Raw genomic sequence first — 21,041 nt, forward strand, 5'->3', positions numbered from 1 at the left:
ATTTGTTGTCACTTGAGAATGGAAGAAGCCTTGCTTAATTATTTTGGAGTGGAATTGAATTTAAATGGACCTAACTTTGACCTATAAAAGTATGGTTAGTGATGAGAATGCTAAGGTGACCACCTTGAGGTGTGATCTCACCTGGGTGAGGCTGAAAGAAACACGGTGTAGTCAAAGGCACAAGCTGTGGAGACAGACATACCTGGGTTCCAATTTTGGATCTACCAGTTCCTAATGAATCCACCACTTCATTTTATAAGCTCTCAAAATCTTGGTTTCCTAATGTAAAGAGAGGGCTCACAAAAACTGACGTATCTGAGTTATGTTGAAGGGCAGTGAAAGACAGAGAGTATATAGAACAGTATCTGGCACATGACAAGCAGTCAAAGAATGTGAGCTTCCTTCAGTTTGCCCTAAAAATGGCCTCACGTCACAGAGAATAGCGTGTTGGATGTCAGCATCGATTGGTGCGGTGTGATGCTGGCCCACTGCAAACACTCACTCTAAAGGTTACAGGATGCGGGTTCTGACATTCCACGGGTACGCGTGGTCACGCCATCCCGAGTCCCAGAAGGAGTTCTTATATTTTCAGATTTCCAAATGTATAGGATTTTTATTTATTCTATCACTGATTTCAAATTTGATTGCATTTTGTTCAGAGTCTATGATAAGTCAGATACTGATACTCTGAAATTTCCTTGAAACTTGCCTTTTTTGGCCTAAACGGTGACCAGTTTTCATATGCACAGTGTGTGCTTTAAAAAAAACACGCGTTTCAGACCACTACACCTGAAAGCACATATCAGGCCACAAGCCCACACGGTGGTTATCTTATGGTTCTGATGACTATCTTATGGTCATGAATATTCAGGATAATTTTTTCCTCTCAATACAGAGCTCAAGTTCCAGAAGGATGTTTCCTCACTGTCCTCGTCTCTGCCCACGGTCATTTCTCATTCACCCTTACTCTGTAGGCGGGACCCTCTGGGGACTAGCTTTATGTGCACTCTATCTCCTGTCTCCTGAATCCCACAGAGCATCATAAGACAAGCACAGGGTCACTGTGGTATGACGGATACCCCTGAAGGGAAGCAGGCCCCTGTGCTTACCTCCCTGGATTCTCACTCTCACTTTATTTTGACTTTTTGTCACTTTATTTTGACTTTTTGTTACATAGTGGTTTATTTTAAAAGATGATTTATTTTTTCTGGATATATTCTGAAACAACCAAACAAGGTTATATAGTATGATATTCTATATATCTAAGAAGAGGATATATATACATACACATACACGCATATGAACTTATAGACATATATGTGTAGGTGTATACATTTTTTCCTTGTATTTTCAAAAGTAAACACTAAAAAGAGAAAAGAGCCGAGCTGGTGTGGCTCAGTGGTTGAGTGTCAACCCATGAACCAAGAGGTTGCTGGTTTGATTCCAAGTCAGGGCACATGCCCAGATTGCTCAGTCCTTGGTAGGGGTGTGCAAGAGGCAACCGAACAATGATGTTTCTCTTCCATCCATGTTTATATCTCCCTTCCTCTTTCTCTAAAAATCAATGAAAACATATATTTAAAAAGGATAAAAGAAAAATTCCCCCACAAGCTTGTATTTTCAGGAAACACTCATGTCCCCAAAATGATATGAGACTAAGACAGGAGCCCAGTAACTAAAATTTGAGTAAGGAAGGGAACATGGCTCCAAGGTATAAGACAAGATCCAAATATCAGTTAAGACCAGCAAATATTCTAGGTCAGTACTGCTTCTCTATCCTGTGGACATGAATTTTCCAGAGGGACGATGTACCTGGCCAAATAATCCTTGCAAAGATGTTTGAAATTCCACTAATGTACTTATTACAGCAAAGACAAGAATGATTCCCCTAACTTGCTCTGTGTTCCATGCTGTTCCTATGGCTTTTGTATGTCATGTTCAATCCAGGGGACCAGACTGGTGATTTTTCTCCATATATGACCTTCCTTTTTCTTTTGGTTTTTCTAGGATGATTAACCAAGCATTTTACTCACCACACGTTCATTGAATTCCCGCTATGCGCAGGCCTTTCTAGAGGACCCAGAAATGAAATAGTCTTCGGTGTTTAATTTTTCATTCATTCAATTATTGGTTCTTTCAGAAGTATGTACATGCAAATTATATTTATAGAGGTTAAAAGTATTGGTTCTGCGGTCCCACTGTCTGGCCTTACATTCTGGTTGGCCATTTATTCACTTTTAACTTTGGAGAAGTTATTAAAATTCTCTAAATATAAGGATTTTTTTGTCTATAAAAATGGAAAGATAGTAGTAATAGCTGCCTCAAGGTAGTTGTGATTTTCAAATAAGATCTTGCTTGTGAAACCTCTGACCCAAACATAGTGGAGATGTAATGCAGTCTTCCTAAAGCACTGGGAAAGATAACAAATATATGATGTTCTCAAAATGACAAAGTACAGTGATGGAGAACAGATTCCAGATTGCCAGGGATGAGGTTGCAGGGAGGATGTGACTCTAAAGGAAAGCGTTAGGGAGTTTCTTTGTGGTGATGGAAGCTTTCTGAATCCCGAACATGGTAGTGGTTACACAAATGTATACATGCAGTAAAATTCCATAGTACAACATACCCTGCAGAAAAAGAGTGCATGTAAAAACTGGTGAAATCTGAATAGGGCTATAGTTTAGTTAAGAGTATTGTACCAACATCAGTTTTCTGATTTTAAAAATCTATCATGCTTGCATAAGATGTTGTCATGGGACAAGCTGAATGAAGGATACACAGGAACTCTCTGTATTTATTCAAGTTCTTGTGAGTTTTCAATTATTTCAAAATAAAGAGTTCAGAAATATATATATGTGTGTATATATATATGACCTAATGTGCAAATAGACCGAATGGCAGAACAACCAAACAAGTAAACAACTGGTCACTATGACGTGCGCTTACCACCAGGGGGTGTGCGAGGAACATGACGGGCATCGGCTGCAACAGGATGGTGGAGCAGGTGAACAGGAGTGCCAGACCAAAGCGGGGCGCTGGTAGCTGTCATCAGGGCGAGCCTCTAGTGCAGTGGTTCCCAACCTTCCTAATGCCGCGACCCTTTAATACAGTTCCTCATGTTGTGGTGACCCCCAATTTCATTGTTACAAATTGAACATAATTAAAGCATAGTGATTAATCACAAAAACAATATGTAATTATATATGTGTTTTCCGATGGTCTTAGGCGACCCCTGTGAAAGGGTTGTTCGACCCCCAAAGGGGTCGCGACCCACAGGTTGAGAACTGCTGCTCTGTGGTTACTGAAAATTCTTTGCTCCTGCGTGCTGCGGTCCCACCTGGTGCTCGCACCTGCTGCCAGCTCCAGAGCCGCCACTCACACCCGCTGTCAGCGCCCGGCTCTGGTCCTGATCTCTCGGTGTCATCAGTGGGTGCGAGCAGCGGCTGCTGGCCCCTATCGCCCCTGAGGGCTTCTCCACCTCCCCCTGCTCCTGTGGGGCAATCGGGGCAGGAGCCACCACTCGCACCCGCTGCTGGCGCCAGCCCCAGTTGCTCCAGCAGCAGGAGCAGGGCTGCCAGCTGACAGGGGATCAGGGGTTTGTGGTGGGAGGGGCTGGGCGGGCGCGCAGAGGATAGGCCAAGACCCGCCCCTGTGCCCACCACCCACAGTTCCTTTCACGGTACACGAATTCTTGTACTGGGCCCCTAGTAAAAATATAAAGCACCAAGAGAGATGTGACAATGCAATGGCAAGGAAATAGACTGGTTCTTGTTCTCATGGAGTTTGCATTCCACTGGGAAGAGAACCTAGTATTTGCATAGTCAATTATTTAATCAAAAGTATGTTCAGTAGTATAAAGAATAAGCATAATGTGCTATGACAGCACATGCCAGGAAAAGGGGCAACTCAGAGCAGGCTTCTTAGAGGTTGTGACATTTCTTATCCCATCTCTATGCTAAGGATGAACTGGGAGGTGTGGTGAGAGGCATTCCAGACAAAGAGAGCAGCATGCGAGGGGTCCTTGCAGATAGAAGGAGCCTTCTGCCAGCTTAGAGGGGCCAGCAAGTTAAAGGGCATAGAAGAGCCAGAGTTAAATGGACTAGTGTTATAAGCAGAAGGCCGCATCGGGGGCAGGGAAAAAGTAATTACTTCTGACTAAGAATTGGAGGGATAGGATTGCACAACAAAAGTAACACTTGATAGAGCTTAGATATTGAGGAAAAAAGTAATGAATTTCAAGCTGTAGTTATAAAAAGCCCAAAGGAATGGATACTTGGAAATGTGTGGTAAGTTTGGGAAACTACACGGAGTCTGGGGATTGGGTTCCTGGAAGAAGCTGGAAAGGGACAGAGAATTTGGGGCCAGATCACAAGGGGACTTTTCCACCCCCCATTCATTTTTATTTTAATTTATTTCAATTAACATGATATCATTGAATATTTTAATTTATTTTAATTAACATGATATCATTGTATATTTTATTTTATTTTTCAGATTGGCTGTCTTATTTTATTTTATTCAATTCATTGGGGTGATATTGGTTAATAAAATTATATAGATTTCAGGTGTACAGTGCTATAATCCATCATCTGTATATTGTATTGTGTGTTCACTACCCAAAGTCAAGTTTTCCTCCATCATTATTTATCCCCCCCTTTACCTTCTTCTACCTCCCCCACCTCCTTTCCCTCTGGTAATTACCACACTGTTGTCTATGTCTCAGTTTTTTTTCCCTTAATACCTTCACCTTTTTCACCCAGCTCCCCCCAACTCCCCTCCCTTCTGACAACTGTTAGTCTGTTCTCTGTATCTATGAGTATGTTTCTATTTTGTTTGTTTATTTTGTTCATTAGATTCCACATATAAGTGAAATCATATGGTACTTGTCTTTCTCTAAGCATATTTCACTTAGCACAATCCATGCTGTCTCAAAAGATAAGATTCCCTTCTTTTTTAAAGCCAAGTAGTATTCCATTGTGTAAATCTACCACAGCTCTTTTAACCACTCATCTACTGATGGGCACTTGGGCTGCTTCCTAATCTATTTGGCTATCCTATCTAATAAAAGAGAAACATGGTAATTAGCGTACAACCGCTACCCTTCCCATTGGCTAATCAGGGCGATATGCAAATTAACGGCCAGCCAAGATGGCGGCTAATTTGCATACTGCAGGCAGGGAGGGTCAGCTGGAGCTGTCATCCGGCCCGTGTGGCACCTAAGCCCCAACGCCAGCCAGGACCCCAGTGTGCGGGCCTGAGTGGCGGGGGGCTTGGCGGCTCAAACAGCCACCTAAACCACTCCCCCAGCTGGGACCCCTGTGTGCGCCCTGGGCGGGCGGGGCCTCCGCAGCTGCAGTGTTTGGACCCAGTCCCCCAGCCTGCCCTGGGCTCTGCTCAAGGAGGGACTGGGGGGCCTGGGGTTTACTAAACTTTCCTGGAGCTGCTCCCCACACCCCAGCCCCTGCCCCAGAACCACACTGCACGCAGCAAGGCTCCTGGCAGCTTCCTGACAGGTGGGCGGCAGGAGAGCTGAGTAGAGCGGGACTGCAGGGAGCCAGGGAAGGGCTAGGCCGCGGGAGCCAAGCTCCCCGGGGTCTGAGGAGAGAGCTTGAAGGTAGAGGAACCTTTGGCAAAGCCCCTGCCAGGAGCCGCGGCCATGGGGTCTGCAGGCGCGCGGACAGGCCTCCGCCTGATGGGCGATCCTGGGTAAGTGCCATGGCTTCAGGGAAGCGGCTGGCCAGGAGGCGGGCGGCCCAAGGGGCACAGAGCGGCACCAAGGTGGGGTGCACTGGACGGGGCTCAGGCCTGGGCAGGGTGCTGGCGGGCGGGGATCTGCCTCGCCTGCCGAGAGTGAGGTTCTGTACTGGCCCCAATAGGCAGGAAACAAGAGGCGATGACTGCAGGGATGACTGCAGGCGTGGAAGGACGCCCAGGCGGAGGGGCACAGACTCGCAGCCCTGAGGCGGGGGTGGAGGGGGGCGCCACCTCAGTGGAGGAGCGCCCCACTGCTGGTTACCCCAATGCGGCAGTTTGGTGAAGCTCCCAGCGCTGACCGGGCCTCACCGGAGGCCTGCACACTTGAGAGGCCAGGACTCCTGCTCCCGCCTTGGCCCAAAAACAAGCCTGCGCCTGCCCCGCCCCCAGTTCTCGCCCACCCCATGGGGGTGCACACCTGCACAGTGAGTGCAAGCCTACCACCTGCTCCCCAGAAGGGGGGGCAGTAAAGAATGGGGGTGGGGCGGGGGAGAGGAAAGAATGTGGAGCATCCATGATGAAGAGGTGCTTGAGAATGAGGCTTGGAAGCCTCACGGGGAGGTTTGTTCTGTTTGCCCTGCGGCTGTCCCTTAGGAAAGGCGGAGAGCTGGCTGTGAGCGATCCTGCGTGAGAAGTCCAGTTCCATAGCCAACTGGAATTGGCCTCAGTTTCCTGGTCTGTAAAATGTGTAAAGCGTGTCCCAGTGCCTTCACTGAGCTTTGAGGGCCGATCGAAATCCTATATAAAGAAAATGAGGGAAGACATGAGAAAGAAAAGGAAGGGCGGGCAACACAAAAGAAAGGTTGGAAGGAACCTGTAAACCTATTGTCACTTAAATAGGGAATAGAGTCAACAGTGTTGTAATGACGGTATGAAGCCAGGTGGGTACTGGAAATATCAGGGAACACTTTGTAAAGTATATGGTTGTCTAACCACTATTCTGTAACTAATAAACCTGAAACTAATACAAAATAATATTGAATGTAAAGAAATGAAAATAGGAGTGAAATTTTTCTAAATTTCAAAGTTTAAATAAAGGCTGTAAAGGAAAGAAGGGGGAGAATAAAAATAGTGTTTTTCATTTTACCACTTTATTGTCTTTTCAGTATATGATAAGACAGTTGTCTTTATATGGTGTTTTTATGCTTTTCTAAGTCATTATCTCATTTGATGTTCAGGGCAACTTAAAGACAAGGTAATTATTCCCTCCACTATTCAAAGAAAGGAAATCTTGGTGCCTGGCCCCAATGATTCAATCGTCAATCCCTTATTGTAAAGCAGGGTTAGTGAAATTTTCTGTGAAGGGTCATATCTATACTAACAAAAGCCTTTGGGGTGATCGGGCCAGCAGGGGAGGGCAGTTGGGGATGATTAGGCCGGCAGGGGAGTAGTTAGGCGTCAATCAGGCCGGCAGGGGAGCTGTTAGGGGGCGATCAGGCTGGCAGGCTGAAGCAGTTAGGGGCAATCAGGCAGGCACGCAGGTGAGTGGTTAGGAGACAGTGGTCCAGGATTGTGAAAGGGATGTCCAACTGCCGGGTTAGGCCCGATCCCGGCAGTTGGACATCCTGGGATCAGGCCTAAACCAGCAGTCGACATCCCCAAAAGGGTCCGAGATTGGAGAGAGTGCAGGCTGGGCTGAGGGACACCCTCCTCCCATGCACGAATTTCATGCACCGGGCCACTAGTTGTAAATAACACTGCAATAGGGGTGCATATATTTCTTCAAATTGATGTTTCTGGATTCTTCAGATATATTCCCAGAAGTGGAATTGCTGGGTCATAAGGCAGTTCTATTTTTAATTTTTTGAGGAAACTCCATTCTGTTCTCCACACTGGCTGTATCAATGTGCATTCCCACCAACAGTGCACAAATTAATAATAGATGAGATATTCCTTTTTCTCCACATCCTTGCCAACACTTACTGTTTGTGGATTTATTGATGATAGCCATTCTGACAGGTGTCAGGTGATAGCTTATTGTGGTTTTAATATGAATTTCTCTGATGATTAGTGACATTGAACACCTTTTCATGTGTCTATTGGCCATCTGTATGTCCTCTTTGGAGAAGTGTCTATTCAGGTCTTTTTTGCCATTTAAAAAATTTTTTTTAGTGTTGAGTTGTATAATTTCTTTATAAATTATGAATATTAACCCCTTATCAGATGTATCATTACAAAATATGTTCTCCCACTCAGTGAGTTGTCTTTACAGTTTGTTGATGGTTTCATTTGCTGTACAAAAACTTTATTTTATTCTGCAAGCAAAGGGGAGAGGTGGCATTGAAAGTTTTAAACTGTGAAGTTGTTAAAAGTTTTAATAAGGTAATTCTGAAGCCAAGAAAAGGCATAGGTAGAATTAAAACAACAAAACTGAAGCCAGTGGCTATCTCAGTAGTCAAGGACAGGGACAGTATGGCGTGGAACTTTGTGAAAGCTAGCTCAACGTGCAATGGTCGCCTCAGATCCAGGAGGTTCACTTCTAGTAATTTTTTCCTCTGAAGCACTCATATCATACAAAAAAACCCTTTACATAACATACCATTTCAGGATTATTGGAAATTGCAATAATTGGAGTGACTGTACATATCTATTAGTGAGTGCTTAAGTAAATTATGGCACATAATCATATAGTGGGGTACCATGAAACACCTAAGAAAAAATGGGGTATGTCCTTAAAATATTTTTAAATTAAATTACTGCTCTGACTTTGTAAAATAATGTATGGAATGCATTTTACATGAATGGAAAAATATCTTAAATGATACACTTGTCCTTTTGACAATGACTATCTTAACAGGGTGATACTGCAAAGAATATTTGCTCTTTATACATTTCTTTATGGTAGTTTACTTACCACAAATGTTCTCATGTTTAGCAATATCTGTTGTGTTTTTACCATGAATGCCATTATCTTAATTGGGTGCCACTTGAACAGGCTCTAAGATGGAGAGTCAATGCAGAAAGAGGGGTTCTTGGGAGATACACCTGTTAGGAAGTGAGGAAGACAGCTCTGGGTAAGGAGAGAAGATGACCCACAGTGCCAGTTGTAAGTGAGGCATCCTGGGAACCCTAGAGCTGGAATGACCCTTTCGAGTTGCCCTAAGTTGAAGCAAAGGTGTTTGGTCTTTGTATCCTTACATCAGTCAGTGATTGGGTTTGGACTGGTCTTGGAGAAGAAGCATGACCTTAGGCAAGGCAGTTCCCTAAGCTGAGGGAAATTACCAGTGAAGGATGAAGCTGACCGTGGCCAACCACCAATATTCCCAGTGGTTGAGGAATGGATATATGGGTCCTGAAGAGGGGATCTGGGGGAAGCACTTCAGTATCCACTACAGTTATTTGATATATGTATAAAATGTATTCTCTGACCTTGCTAAATTACCACAGCTTAGTTTTCATGATACAAAGATAAAGGAGGGAAAACAATGGTCTCAATGTAGAATAAAATTCAATAAAATGAAACCTTTTTTATTAAAACAATTTTCACAATTAGAAATAGAAAGTAATTTATTTAACTTGATGAAGGGTGCTTTCTCTAGCCTATCTTTTCACTGAAGGAATGGCCTCTCTGTGGGCCCCTCAGGTTCAGTGCCTGCTGCACCAACTTGCAAGACCCAAGGCTTTAGTCATCCATCTCCTTGCCCACAATGCACAGAGTGCTCAGATAATGGTACTAGCGTTTATGTCCAGAGCAATCCCAGTTTCTGACCTTGCTACTGTTCTGATTTTTTCCCTGTCCTTTTTTTTTTTGTAGTGTGTGTGTGTGTGGTGTGTATTTTGGCTCCTAGTGATTTCCCTTCCTTTCTAGTGTGCTCAGAATACATTTGAAAGTATATTTGCCATGATTTATTTAGCACCCAGTGTTTCTCAGCAGGAAGGTTTCTCAGTGTATCTGGTCTGCTGTACTGCAGAAAGCTAAACCCCAGCTGTCTTTACCAAAGATAGTTTTCCCTTTCATTGTTTATAAGGTGACTTTCAGTTTCATGTAGTTTTATTTTTTATATTTTATTAATTTTTAAGATCTGTTCATTCACTTTCAGTGTCTTCTTTTGCTTTATCTTCTCTTCTTTTTTTAAAATATATTTCTTTATTGATTTCAGAGAGGAGGGGAGAAGGAGAGAGAGAAACATCAATGATGAGAGAGAGTCATTGATCGGCTGCCTCCAACACACTCCCTACTGGGGATCAAGCCCGCAACCCAGGCATGTACCCTTGGCCGGAATCGAACCTGGGACCCATAGGTCCGCAGGCTGACGCTCTATCCAATGAGCCAAACCGGCTTGGGCTATCTTCTCTTCTTTGTCTCAATTTTTCTACTTTGACCTCTATTCATTAACAGATAATTATTTGAACATAAATTATCTTTATCCTGACATAATTTTTCTGGTTTGTATTGTTCAGTTGCCTTTTTGAGTGGTCATATTCCACTTTCTCTCTCTTTTGTGTGTATGTGTGTATGGTATCTGTGAATACATTCCATGCTATCCTTTTACTTATGATTGCTCATCCTTAAATTGGTCTGTTTGTCTTGAGCCAGCTCTTTGTGAAAGGATAGGATGGGAAACAGGGTAAGGAATCGAGCTAGGGCAGTTTGAATTCTGAGCCATTTTCTTCCACCACTACCCTCCCCTGGACAATGGCTTCTTTCTGGACTCTATTATTTCTGTTCCCTTGACTTATTTTCATCGTAACCCTTTTGTATGGTGACAGGTGAGCTCAAGGCTGAGCATTCATGCTGGTTACCATAGATCCTTTCTTGCTTGCCTTAACTTATCCACATCCTGCTTCTTGAAGGGATGACACTTTTAACATTATCACTTATGACACCTGAAGCCAAGCAGTGCTCAGAACATTTCCCCAGTGCTCTCATGCATCTCAGACCACCTGTTCCCGGCAAGGGTCATTTCCTGTCCCTTAGAGTGTGCCACCAGAATGATCTCTCTGTTCTTCTTGCTCAACCAGAGAGCTCTTGTATCCTGTTTCTTATATCAGAGTCTTCCTCTGCCCTGGTTCAATTTTCCAATACTTGGCAGACTTTTTTAAAAGAGTGATGTTTGGGTTATGGGTGCTTCTTACTTCCATTGGTTTCATTTCTGTTTCTCATTATCCTTATTCTTGGTTGATTTCTAGAAAGAAAGCCTTTAGTCTTCCATCTTGGTCTAGAAGTCCAAAGAAGGATTATTGTAGGATGATGGAAGACTTAAACAAGTGAAGGAGGAGCTAACTTGTAGAAGATCAGAGAAGGGGTGGGCTAGAACAATAACCTTAGAAAGAAGGGCATATCTTCCTCACTGACAGGACGACAACAATGTAGAGAGAACATAAAAGATACATTTGCGGTCAATAGGAAGAAAATTGAAGGTGTAAAAGAGTGCCTGTTCCTATGGAAGATGTGGGGTCTGACACAGATGAGAAGCAGCATTGCACCTTTACTCATTTTTTTTCCAGCACATTTTTATCATAAACATATTCTATGCCCGGCAGTGGGCAAATAGCAATGAAGAAGACAGACAAATTATTATTCTCTGAGACTTCACTTTCTCATAAAAGAGCCAGGCAATGAACAATTGGACAACAACAACAAGAGCCTATTTTTTAAAAATCGGGGTCTCTGATAGAAAATAATGAAGCAGAGGAGTCACTAGCAAGGCTTCCATGAAGAGGTGATGTTTAAGGTAGACCTGAAGGAACAGAGAATCCAGCCATGTGAAAACGGGGGGAGAGCATTCCTGGCATAAAGAATAGGAAATCCTATGGTCCTGAGGCAGGAAAGAGCTTAATGAGTTATAAGAACAAATTGCCAATTGGAGCTTATGGAGCAAGAATGAATATGGTAGAAGCTTAGGTTGGAAAGGCAAGCACTAAATCACATGGGTACTTATAGGAGTTGGGTTTTTATTCCCACATTACTTATTCAGTCAGGAGAGATAATTAAGGACCTAAATGTATATAAATATGGGTAAATGATAAATTCTACCAAAAAGATGATAGTTGAAAAAGGCATAACATCAACATGTGCTTTAAAAACCTCTCTAAATCAGTGGTTCTCAACCTGTGGGTCGCGACCCTTTCACAGGGGTCGCCTAAGACCACCAGAAAACACATATATAATTACGTATAATTTTTGTGATTAATCACTATGCTTTAATTATATTCAATTTGTAACAATGAAATTGGGGGTCACCACAACATGAGGAACTGTATTAAAGGGTCACGGCATTAGGAAGGTTGAGAACCACTGCAAAAAATGGAGATATGGGTTTTAAGATAATTTGAGCAGAATGCACAGCATAAAGAGTATAATGTTTGTTACAGCCTCATAATTGCAAGTAGAGGAATTACATGTCACACTTCTAGGAATGAGCACTAGAAATCAGTTGTACTCTGGAACAAAAGATACTACAATACTAGTATCAGAAGGCCCTAGGCTTCACTATTCATTCTGAATTTGAGGGTATGGCTGAGGGAAATCAGCCAGGAGGAGACCACTTTCTGAATCAGGATCTCCTAGATTTTGAAAGTGAGTAAATAGGGGTCATGATAAAATGAGACATTCACCCTGCATGGGGCCACCTGAAACAGCCAGCTAACATCCAGAACACAACTTATTCTCATGCTTTGTGTGTTTGGAAAGAGAAATCACAACTGAGAACTTGTCTAAATATTACTGCTCAGCAACAATATGATCATGGAAAGAGTTGATGGGAAAGAAAACATGAATAGGAAATTTGGAAGCAAAGTAGAGCCCACTTGTAATCAGTATTTGGTAAAGTGTTGAGTACTAGTAAATTTGTTTTAAAGGGGAAAGTAATTCCATAGGATCATGTCATGTTGAAGCTATAGACTTTAAAGATATAATCATTTACTTCTCCCTACCTTTTTTCTCCTTCCTTCCCTCCTTCAACAGTGGATGTTTGAGATCATGTTAAATGGCCTTTACAGACCAATCTATAGATAAGTAGCTTTTCCTTTTAGCCTCCTTTGTGGCATTATTCTCTGCAGCATCCTTGGCATTCTAATGTTTTACTGAATTCCAAGGAGTTCCTCACTGGTCAATAAAGCTTCTTCTTAGAGAGCAGGCTAATGTTGATCAGCTTCAGCTTCTATTAGACTCCATGTGAGAGACTCCTTACAGAATGTGACAAAGGGTGAATCCAGTTTTCCTTAGGTTTCACTTCTAACAGTCCCAGGGGTTCAAATGAGGCCTCAATGACTTGCTGTGACACAGGTATTTTTGTCTGGGACACTTGAAGGACTGGAAAGTGACAGTGCTCCTTTCACTCTCAGTTCAAGTACAGTATTCTGGTCCTGGCAGCTGAGAAGCAGCAGGTGTGTGCTGAGGAATAGCTGGCCATTGGCCCTGGTCAGGGAAGGAGCTTCTTCACAACAGTGGAAGGTTTCACTATCCCTAGCCTGTCCAAGAGCACCTATTTTTGTTTCCTATCTGTGCCCTGGTAGTAAAGCTCAAACTTATTTTGGGTTTGCTGATGACCATACTTCCAAGAGGATATCAGTGCAGGGAAGCCAAGAAGCTACAGTCTGTACTGTGTTTATATCTCAGGAATTATTTGAAGGTTGATTACTCAGCTGTGCCTCTTGACCTTCTAGTGTTACACTAAGAAAGGTGACTAACACTTTTTTGAAAGTCACTTCACTTTTAATAACTCATGTAATTCCTTTAGCATATGTTAGAGGTCATGGAATTGACTAGATTGTGCTATTAAGTATTGAGCCCACAATGCTTTACATGTGGTAGGCACACTGAAAGATCATTCATGGTGAACAGAAAGTGGCTCTCATCGGTGGTAATGATTAACAACCAGTTCTTCAGGGGAAAAAATACCTGCTCTGTAGTATTTGCTGATTTCCATAGTGGAATATTAAGAACAACTTTATAAATTCTAAAACTTAGATGAAATGGAGACATTCCACAAAGTGTAACTCAAGAAAAAAAATAGAAAACCTAGAAACTCTATATCTATTAAAGAACTTGAATTCACAATTAAATCCCACAAGAAAGCCTACAAGTCCAGATATCTCCACTAGAAAAGCATATCAAATAGATAAGGAAGAAATGATACCAATCTTGCATAAAGTTTCTTTAGAAAGTAGAGAGAACACTTTCCAAATTATCTTTTGAGGCCACCATTATCCTGTTACCAAAATTAGAAAAAGACAGCATGAGAAAAGAAAACTAACTGTAGATCAATAAAGGTGGAAAACAAATCCTAACAAAATATCAGCAAGTTGAATCCAGTATTATATCCAAAAATTATAATACATAATTACCAAGAATTAAAAGTTGGTTTAACATTAAAAATCAACCAATGTAATTTATCATATTAACAGAATAAAGGAGAAAAACTACACGATTACCTTAAAATACACAGAAAAGCTATCGTAAAACCCAGCATTCATTACAGACATAAATTAACAAAGATGAGATATTCTTCAACTTGATAAAAGGCATGTAAGAAAAACCTGCAGCTAAGATCAAATTTAAATGTTGAAAGACTTAACACTTTCCCTAAGATAAGGAAGGAGGCAAGCATGCTCACTCTTAATCACATCTAATGAACATTTTGCTGAAGGTCGTAGGTTGTACAATAAGAAAAGAAAAAGTAATAAAAGGCATACAACTTATAAAGGAAGAAGAAAAACTGTCTTTATTTGCAGATCATGCACATATAAAAGTCTAAAACACTTTATAAAATTCTCAAACTACTAAGTGAATTGAACAAATGTCAACATACAAAAATCATTTGTATTCCTATATACTGGCAACAAAGAATATAAAAGACATGTAATACTATCTATAATAGCATAAAAAATCAAATGCTTAGTGATAGATTTAACAAAATATGTGCAAGATCTATATATACTGAAGACTACAAACATTGAGAAATTAAAGATCTAAATAAATGGAGATATAAATTATGTTCATGGACTAAAGACTTAATATTATTAAGATGTCATTTCTCCCCAAGTTGAATATATTGATTCAATAGTGATAATCAGAACTCTAGCAGGATATTTTTTATAGAAATTACTACGCTGAGATTCTAAAACTTAATAGGAAATGCAAAGGACTTAAAATAGCCAAAGCAATTTTGGAAAGAACAGAGAGAGAACATGTGTTAAGCAGAATCCTAAAATGACCCTAAGATTCCACTCCCCGTCCTATTCCTGCTGAGAGGCCAGTATAGTTCCTTCTCCTTGAGTGTGGGAGGGGCCAGTGAATAGGATGGGATTTCACTTTCATGATTAGGTTTCATTATATGGCAAAAGTAAGAGGATTTCCACCTGTGACTCCATCTAGGATTGAAATGGCGTCATGCCTCTGTGCACCCCAATGTAAACCTTTTGTCCTCACCCTACAGAAACAAATGCCTCAGGTCAAGGGAAACATTTCACAATCAACCCCTGCAGTTAAACCTAGGACAGAGGCCCACATAGGCCCCAGGGCATACTTGTGTCTCTGGGAATTCCAAGGCCATGGTTTCCTGGGATGTAGACTAGAAGAGGAGGGGTGCAGGTTCCAGCTAGACAAGCCACTCAGCCCTGGCATTGCCTCACTCCATGGTAAGGAAGGAGGCTCAAGGTGGCTAGAGTAGGGCCTTCCAAAGCAGGACATTTCAAACTCTTATGTGCATATGAATGACCCCAGGCTCTTATTGAAATGCGGGATCAAAACACATCAGGATGGGAGTGGTATTCTGCACATCTAAGAAGCTCTCAGGTGCTGCTGATCCATGGACCCCACTTTGTTAGCAAGGCTGTAGCTTGTAGGTCTGTGGGCAGGTAACACTGATAGCTACTATATTTGAAGTCTGTAGTGGAATGAATAAACTAAAATTGTGGATAATTCAAAAATTATGTATTACAAAAATTATATAACGATCCTAATGATAAGAACAGATTTTTTTTTCTTTTTTCATCTTGTACACTTACCAACTGAGTGAAAATAGTTCATCCAAAAGCAGGTAAATAACTGGAACCCCACTTATATTAAGATTATGTGTATAATCTACATTTGTATATTGCAGTTATCATTCAGTATGTTTTATGAAAGAATAAATGTTTATAATATCCTAGGTTTTAAGGGTGATTATTTTTCAGGCAAGTAAATTCATGTAGTAATTGAGATACTTGGAATAGAAATTTGGAACCCAACTGATTACTAGCCTTGAGCTATAACCACCAGGGGTTTTATAAAAATTGGGATCAAAATATTTATTATTTTTATTAATAAAATGTGGGGACATGGATGACATAAGAAATGAGATATAAATTGTTTCTGTTGAATATTCATGATGCATTTTATCATTCTCTAGTATTTATTGGTTAAGATATAACTCTACGAGACTTTGATCAATCCTCCCTCTGGGATCAAATGCTACATTTACTATGTACAAAAGCATCCACTTTTTCTTTTAAATTCTATGCTGAAGGTTAAGACCTTGGGCCATTCTTTTCTTTATTGTACCTGAACTTATTCTCCCATCATTAGTTTGAAGAAAAAATGATAATAAATTGAGTACTCTACTCTCATTTGATGATTATGTTGCTGATGGGTCAAAATCCACCTCTGGAACCCAGATGAACTTACAAGAGAATTAGGAATCTTCCTTTGCCCTCCATACGCTCTACTTCTCAGAGCAGCCAAAGCCCCTGCGTAGGGTACATACTAGTAAATTAATACATTTGCTCGCAATGTGACTTTGGGACATTTTATAGCAGCGATTCTAATGCAGTTAGTGGTGAACTAGAAACTTGAGAATGCGAAGATTAATTTAAACCACATGATGAGTTCAAGGAAAAGGGACATCCACTACAGATTCTTGAATGTGTGCTAACTCTGTACAGTGGGGAATGGGATCCAAAACCACTAGTGAACTTTTAAACCCTCTTGAGAGGAATCAAACCAACCCAATTAGCCCTGGGAGGGAGCTATTGCAGACAACAGACAGATCATTTCTCTCCCCCTCAGAGAGATCCCTCTGCCTGAGAAAACACAATTGAGAGATCAGGGAAGGAGGAGGGCCTCCAACCATTACCACTAATGGCCTGAAGTTAGAACTGTCTTTCTGGTCATTAGCTGGTTTACTGATTTGTCTTTCATTATAGATTACAAATACTGTTGGGTTCTTTGAACAATAGATAATTAACAAGTTGTATATTGTGGATAATTGGTGAATTTGAAATAAAGGATTTCTTTTCCCTTCCAGTTTGTTGTAGTGGTGTTCTGGATCATTTATGCCTATGACAGAGAGATGATTTACCCGAAGTTGCTTGATAATTTTATCCCAGGGTGGCTGAACCACGGAATGGTGAGTCAACTAAAACAAATGATAATTTTTATTTTTTTTAATCTATTAAGTGCTAACTTAGGCTTTCCATAGACTCTCTAAATAGCTGTGAAATGTTGGAAGGTTATAATGCACTGATAACCAAAGAAGAATACTGAGTGTAAATAAAATAATGTCTTCCCATGAAATTGAGTCACTACTAAAGCTGTGCATAAAGGAATCCATAGTTTATAAGAGGCACCAGTGGTGTTAGGTAATACAACTAGCTTATTCGGGGATGAATTTGCACCATCGAAAGGCTCATCCACTCTTGGAGCCTGAGAATCAATTCCCACCTGCACAACTACTAACACTCTGCTCCTCCTCCACTCACATCAGTGGGATTGTTCTGGACGTAACTGCTTATTGTACTGGAGAATCTCTCCTGGAGGAGCAGCAGGGCTATTCTGTTTCCTGGGAGATAGGCATTGGAGGTGTCCTTGGGTGTGGCTGCCTTGTCAGGGTCTGCCCATCCTAGGGTATTGGCCTGCGGTTGCTAGGTCTTTTCCTTCTCCTTGGTCTAATTCTTTCTGATGCTTTAACCGTTGTGTTATCTTCCCAAGTTTCAAATCAAATACTTTGGATGGTTTGCACATTACTTTACAAGATTTGAAGAGATATTATCTCCAAAGAAATATTCCCTTTCTGCTTCTGGAATTGAGCACTATTTTGTTAGTAACTAAGAAGCCTGCAATTTTTTTTGGTTACAGCAATTTTTAGACTGTCACTGGGTGCTCCTGGAGAAAAGGGCAACCCATCACAGAAATTATAGGGGAGCGAAGAGCTAGATATAGTGTCTTAGGTCCAAAATAACAGTTTGCTCCCTGCCCCAATTTTGGTATGTTTTAAGAAGCGTGGTGTGTACTAACAAATAAATAGTATTATGCTGAATGGCTTTGATCAATCCTTTTGTAAGCCTCTTTGTCAAAAGTGGCACGTCTCAGAGAACTAGAAGTTTATTTGAGCCCAATAGAGCCACACTATTGAAGGATTAACATGGCACCTCTAGTCTAATTCCCAAGAAATCGGCTCGGTCTTACTGCTTCACTTTAGCCACCTAAGGGACCTGACTTGGTTACTCTGCCCCTCTTTAACTTCCTACTTCTCTTGATTGTGAAAGCTCTTTCATGACTACATGTCTTTGCAATCCTCTGCCCCATATGCTCTTCCCATTCTTTGCTGGGAAACTACTGCTCATCCTGCTAGTTTAGGTAACATCTCTAAGACGTCTTGCCTCACTCTCCCAAGTCAAGTTAGCTCTTCTGTCATCGGTGCTTGCACAGTACCTTCATATCTCTACTTCGCACTTCTGTTTCCCCCACAAAAATGCTCCACTCCCAGGGCAAAACAGCAGCCTTCAATCCCCAAGCACTCTGCCCAGCTCGTGGCTTATTGTAGAATCAATACATATTTGTTAGATAGATGAATGAATTCAGTATTGCCAGTTTCTATAATTCTGTGCCAGTCAATACTAATAGCTATTATTTTTGAGAACTTACTGTATGCCAGGCATTCTATAGTGATTAAATCATTTAATTTTCAGACGGGTACTATGAGTGAGGAAGTATTATCTTTTTACAGATGAAGACACTTAAGCTCAGAAAGTTTCTAATACTGGAAGGGCCTTAGCTGAGAACAATTGGTATATCATGTGCTTAGAAGTATAGTCCTTGACTATTTGGATCCCTCAATTGAACAATATTACCTTTGGGCCAGAGAACGTATCACCACCTTTGCAGATCTTGGCACTATTTAATGTTTCCAACGAACGGTTTATTGAGCATGTAGGCAGCCATTAGAACTTCAATTTGAGTCTCTTCATTTTCCTTTGATTCACTTGGATGGGTTAAAATTCTCACTCTTGGAGCACACACTACATAGAAATGCAAGGAGGATTCAGTCCACAAATATTAAGGAAAAGGATAAGATAAATTTATTAGCATTTCAAATCCTCAGATAATATGAGCTCAATAGACTCTTCTACAATGAATTTTGTGTCTTAGTAGAGAAAAATGACCCTTTCTTTGCTTTTTTTCATGTTTCAATTCATGTTTCTAGAGATACAAACAACTAAGTTGCATATGGTAGCTGAGGAATATTTTGTAATATTAAATAATTTACATTACTCTAAATTTGTATATATGATAGTTTAAATACAATATGGCTAAAACATGATGCTATTTTAAATTGACAATTAAAATATGAACATTAAATACTAGAATCATGAATAATTATATTTTTATAAAATGTGTAATAAGATTTATGACATTTCAAAAAATTAAGTAAATACTTTTAGCTTTTTAAAATTTTATTTAAAAGTTTAATCAGAAATTATAATTTGTACTTGTTTTTAATCTTAATAGACATTTTGAATATTTAATTTAAAAAATAGAAAAATAATTCAATTAAAAATTTACATTTATTTTTAATTTCACATTTTGCTGAAAACATTTAAATTGTGTACACTTGATTATAATTACATTGCATGTTTAATTAATGTTAGATTTAGCTTAGAGTAATACTATCAGTAGAGCTCAAATTTTGTGAAAATTTCCATTATAACAACAAATTTCATGAATTTATTGAGATGAAGACAAGAAAATAAAATTTTAAAATATTTATACTTATATTAAATATTTTATATTCATATTTGTCATTTATTTTGATTTACCTTTATTTTATTACTCATCTAATAATATGTTTCCTATTTTGTTGTATGAAACTATATCTAACAAGGTAGGATTATAAAACATAGTTTTTAATACTTTACTAGCTTAATTTGTAACTTCTAGATATTTCTGCAAATGGTTTATGGCCCACGAGGCCTATTTGCTGTTGCCTGTTTAGATTTTTGTAGCTACAGGGATTCCTAGGGAGAATGCAGCCTGTGCTTATTATCTGTAGGTCACATTCGTTGTTTGCAGAGGCTCAACATAATTTCTAGGGATCCGGAGCCCTGAACCACAGAACTCAGATGCAGTTTATAAGCCCATCATGTCACCATTTCAGAAGACTTTATTAAGTCACTCTTAAATTTACAGCATTTAAACTTCCCAGCACAAAATTATTCAGAAACGAACATAAGGGGAGACTCACAGAATCTGAAATTCACAGGGTTTTCATTTTGATATGCACTAAAGTTGCCAGAAGTTAGACATGATTATCACGAAAGGCAGGTATTCTATCACTTCCTTCCCACTCTCTGCCTCTTTTTTCTCAGGGAGTAATCCTAGATTTGCAGAAGAGAAGAGGAAATGGGTGAATAGATGAGTTAGAAAACTAATACACCCTCGGTGTGTAACCACTAAATTATCTCCAGACTCCATGAAAATAGCACCAAAAAGAAGGAATTTTAACTTATTACAATTAAAATATAAGCATATAAATATAGCAAATTTAAATGGAGTCAGTTCAGTATCCAAAATAAAAAACCCATCTATCCTGGAAGCCCTAATTATCTTTGTATTCCCAGCAATTCAAAAAAACATGATGTCCACAAGGCATTCACTTAGTGTTGACGATAAAGATGTTTGTGCATTTGCTTTTGAAACTTGGAAGAATGTCAGGTTTACATTTATATCCTTCTACCACCTTTCTATCCTCAGTCCACTGATGACCAGACAAAAGAAAAACAGAGATGATATCAGCAAATAAATCAGTTTCTTAATTGTAATGAGAATGGTCATGGACAGTTGTGTGAAGGTTCTGCACGGCTGCAATGTGGGGCTGGCGGAAAGGGTCTGCACTCCCCCCAGCCCAGGTATTGTTGAATACCTATGCTGTGCAGAGCACCCTGCTATGTTCTGGGTGGTTACAGGATGAGAAAAACACTTGCAGTTTTAGAGGATGGAAATGGCACGTGTGAAGTAGAGGAAGATAAGTAAGAAAACAGAATATCCCAACAGGCTGCCTTCACTCTGACAAGGAGAAGCAGTAATT

At 40.4% G+C, this 21,041-nt stretch overlaps 1 protein-coding gene across 6 annotated transcripts in view; it reads left to right on the forward strand.

Annotated features, from left to right (window-relative positions):
• The window catches only part of AIG1 (androgen induced 1), a 187,759-nt gene that overhangs the window by 50,726 nt on the left and 115,992 nt on the right, over positions 1-21,041 (forward strand). For 5 of the 6 annotated variants that reach the window (XM_070417811.1, XM_070417814.1, XM_070417810.1 and 2 more), the window contains exon 3: positions 16,983-17,084. The exons of the other annotated variant lie outside the window; for it this stretch is intronic. In XM_070417811.1, coding sequence (XP_070273912.1) covers positions 16,983-17,084 — 102 coding nt within the window. The remainder of the gene's footprint in view (positions 1-16,982; positions 17,085-21,041) is intronic. 6 annotated transcript variants of the gene reach the window in all.

This window comes from Myotis yumanensis, unplaced genomic scaffold (genome assembly GCF_028538775.1).
Source record: "Myotis yumanensis isolate MYYU_CA2020_CCGP unplaced genomic scaffold, mMyoYum1.0.hap1 SCAF_6, whole genome shotgun sequence".
Taxonomy (NCBI): Eukaryota; Metazoa; Chordata; class Mammalia; order Chiroptera; family Vespertilionidae; genus Myotis; species Myotis yumanensis.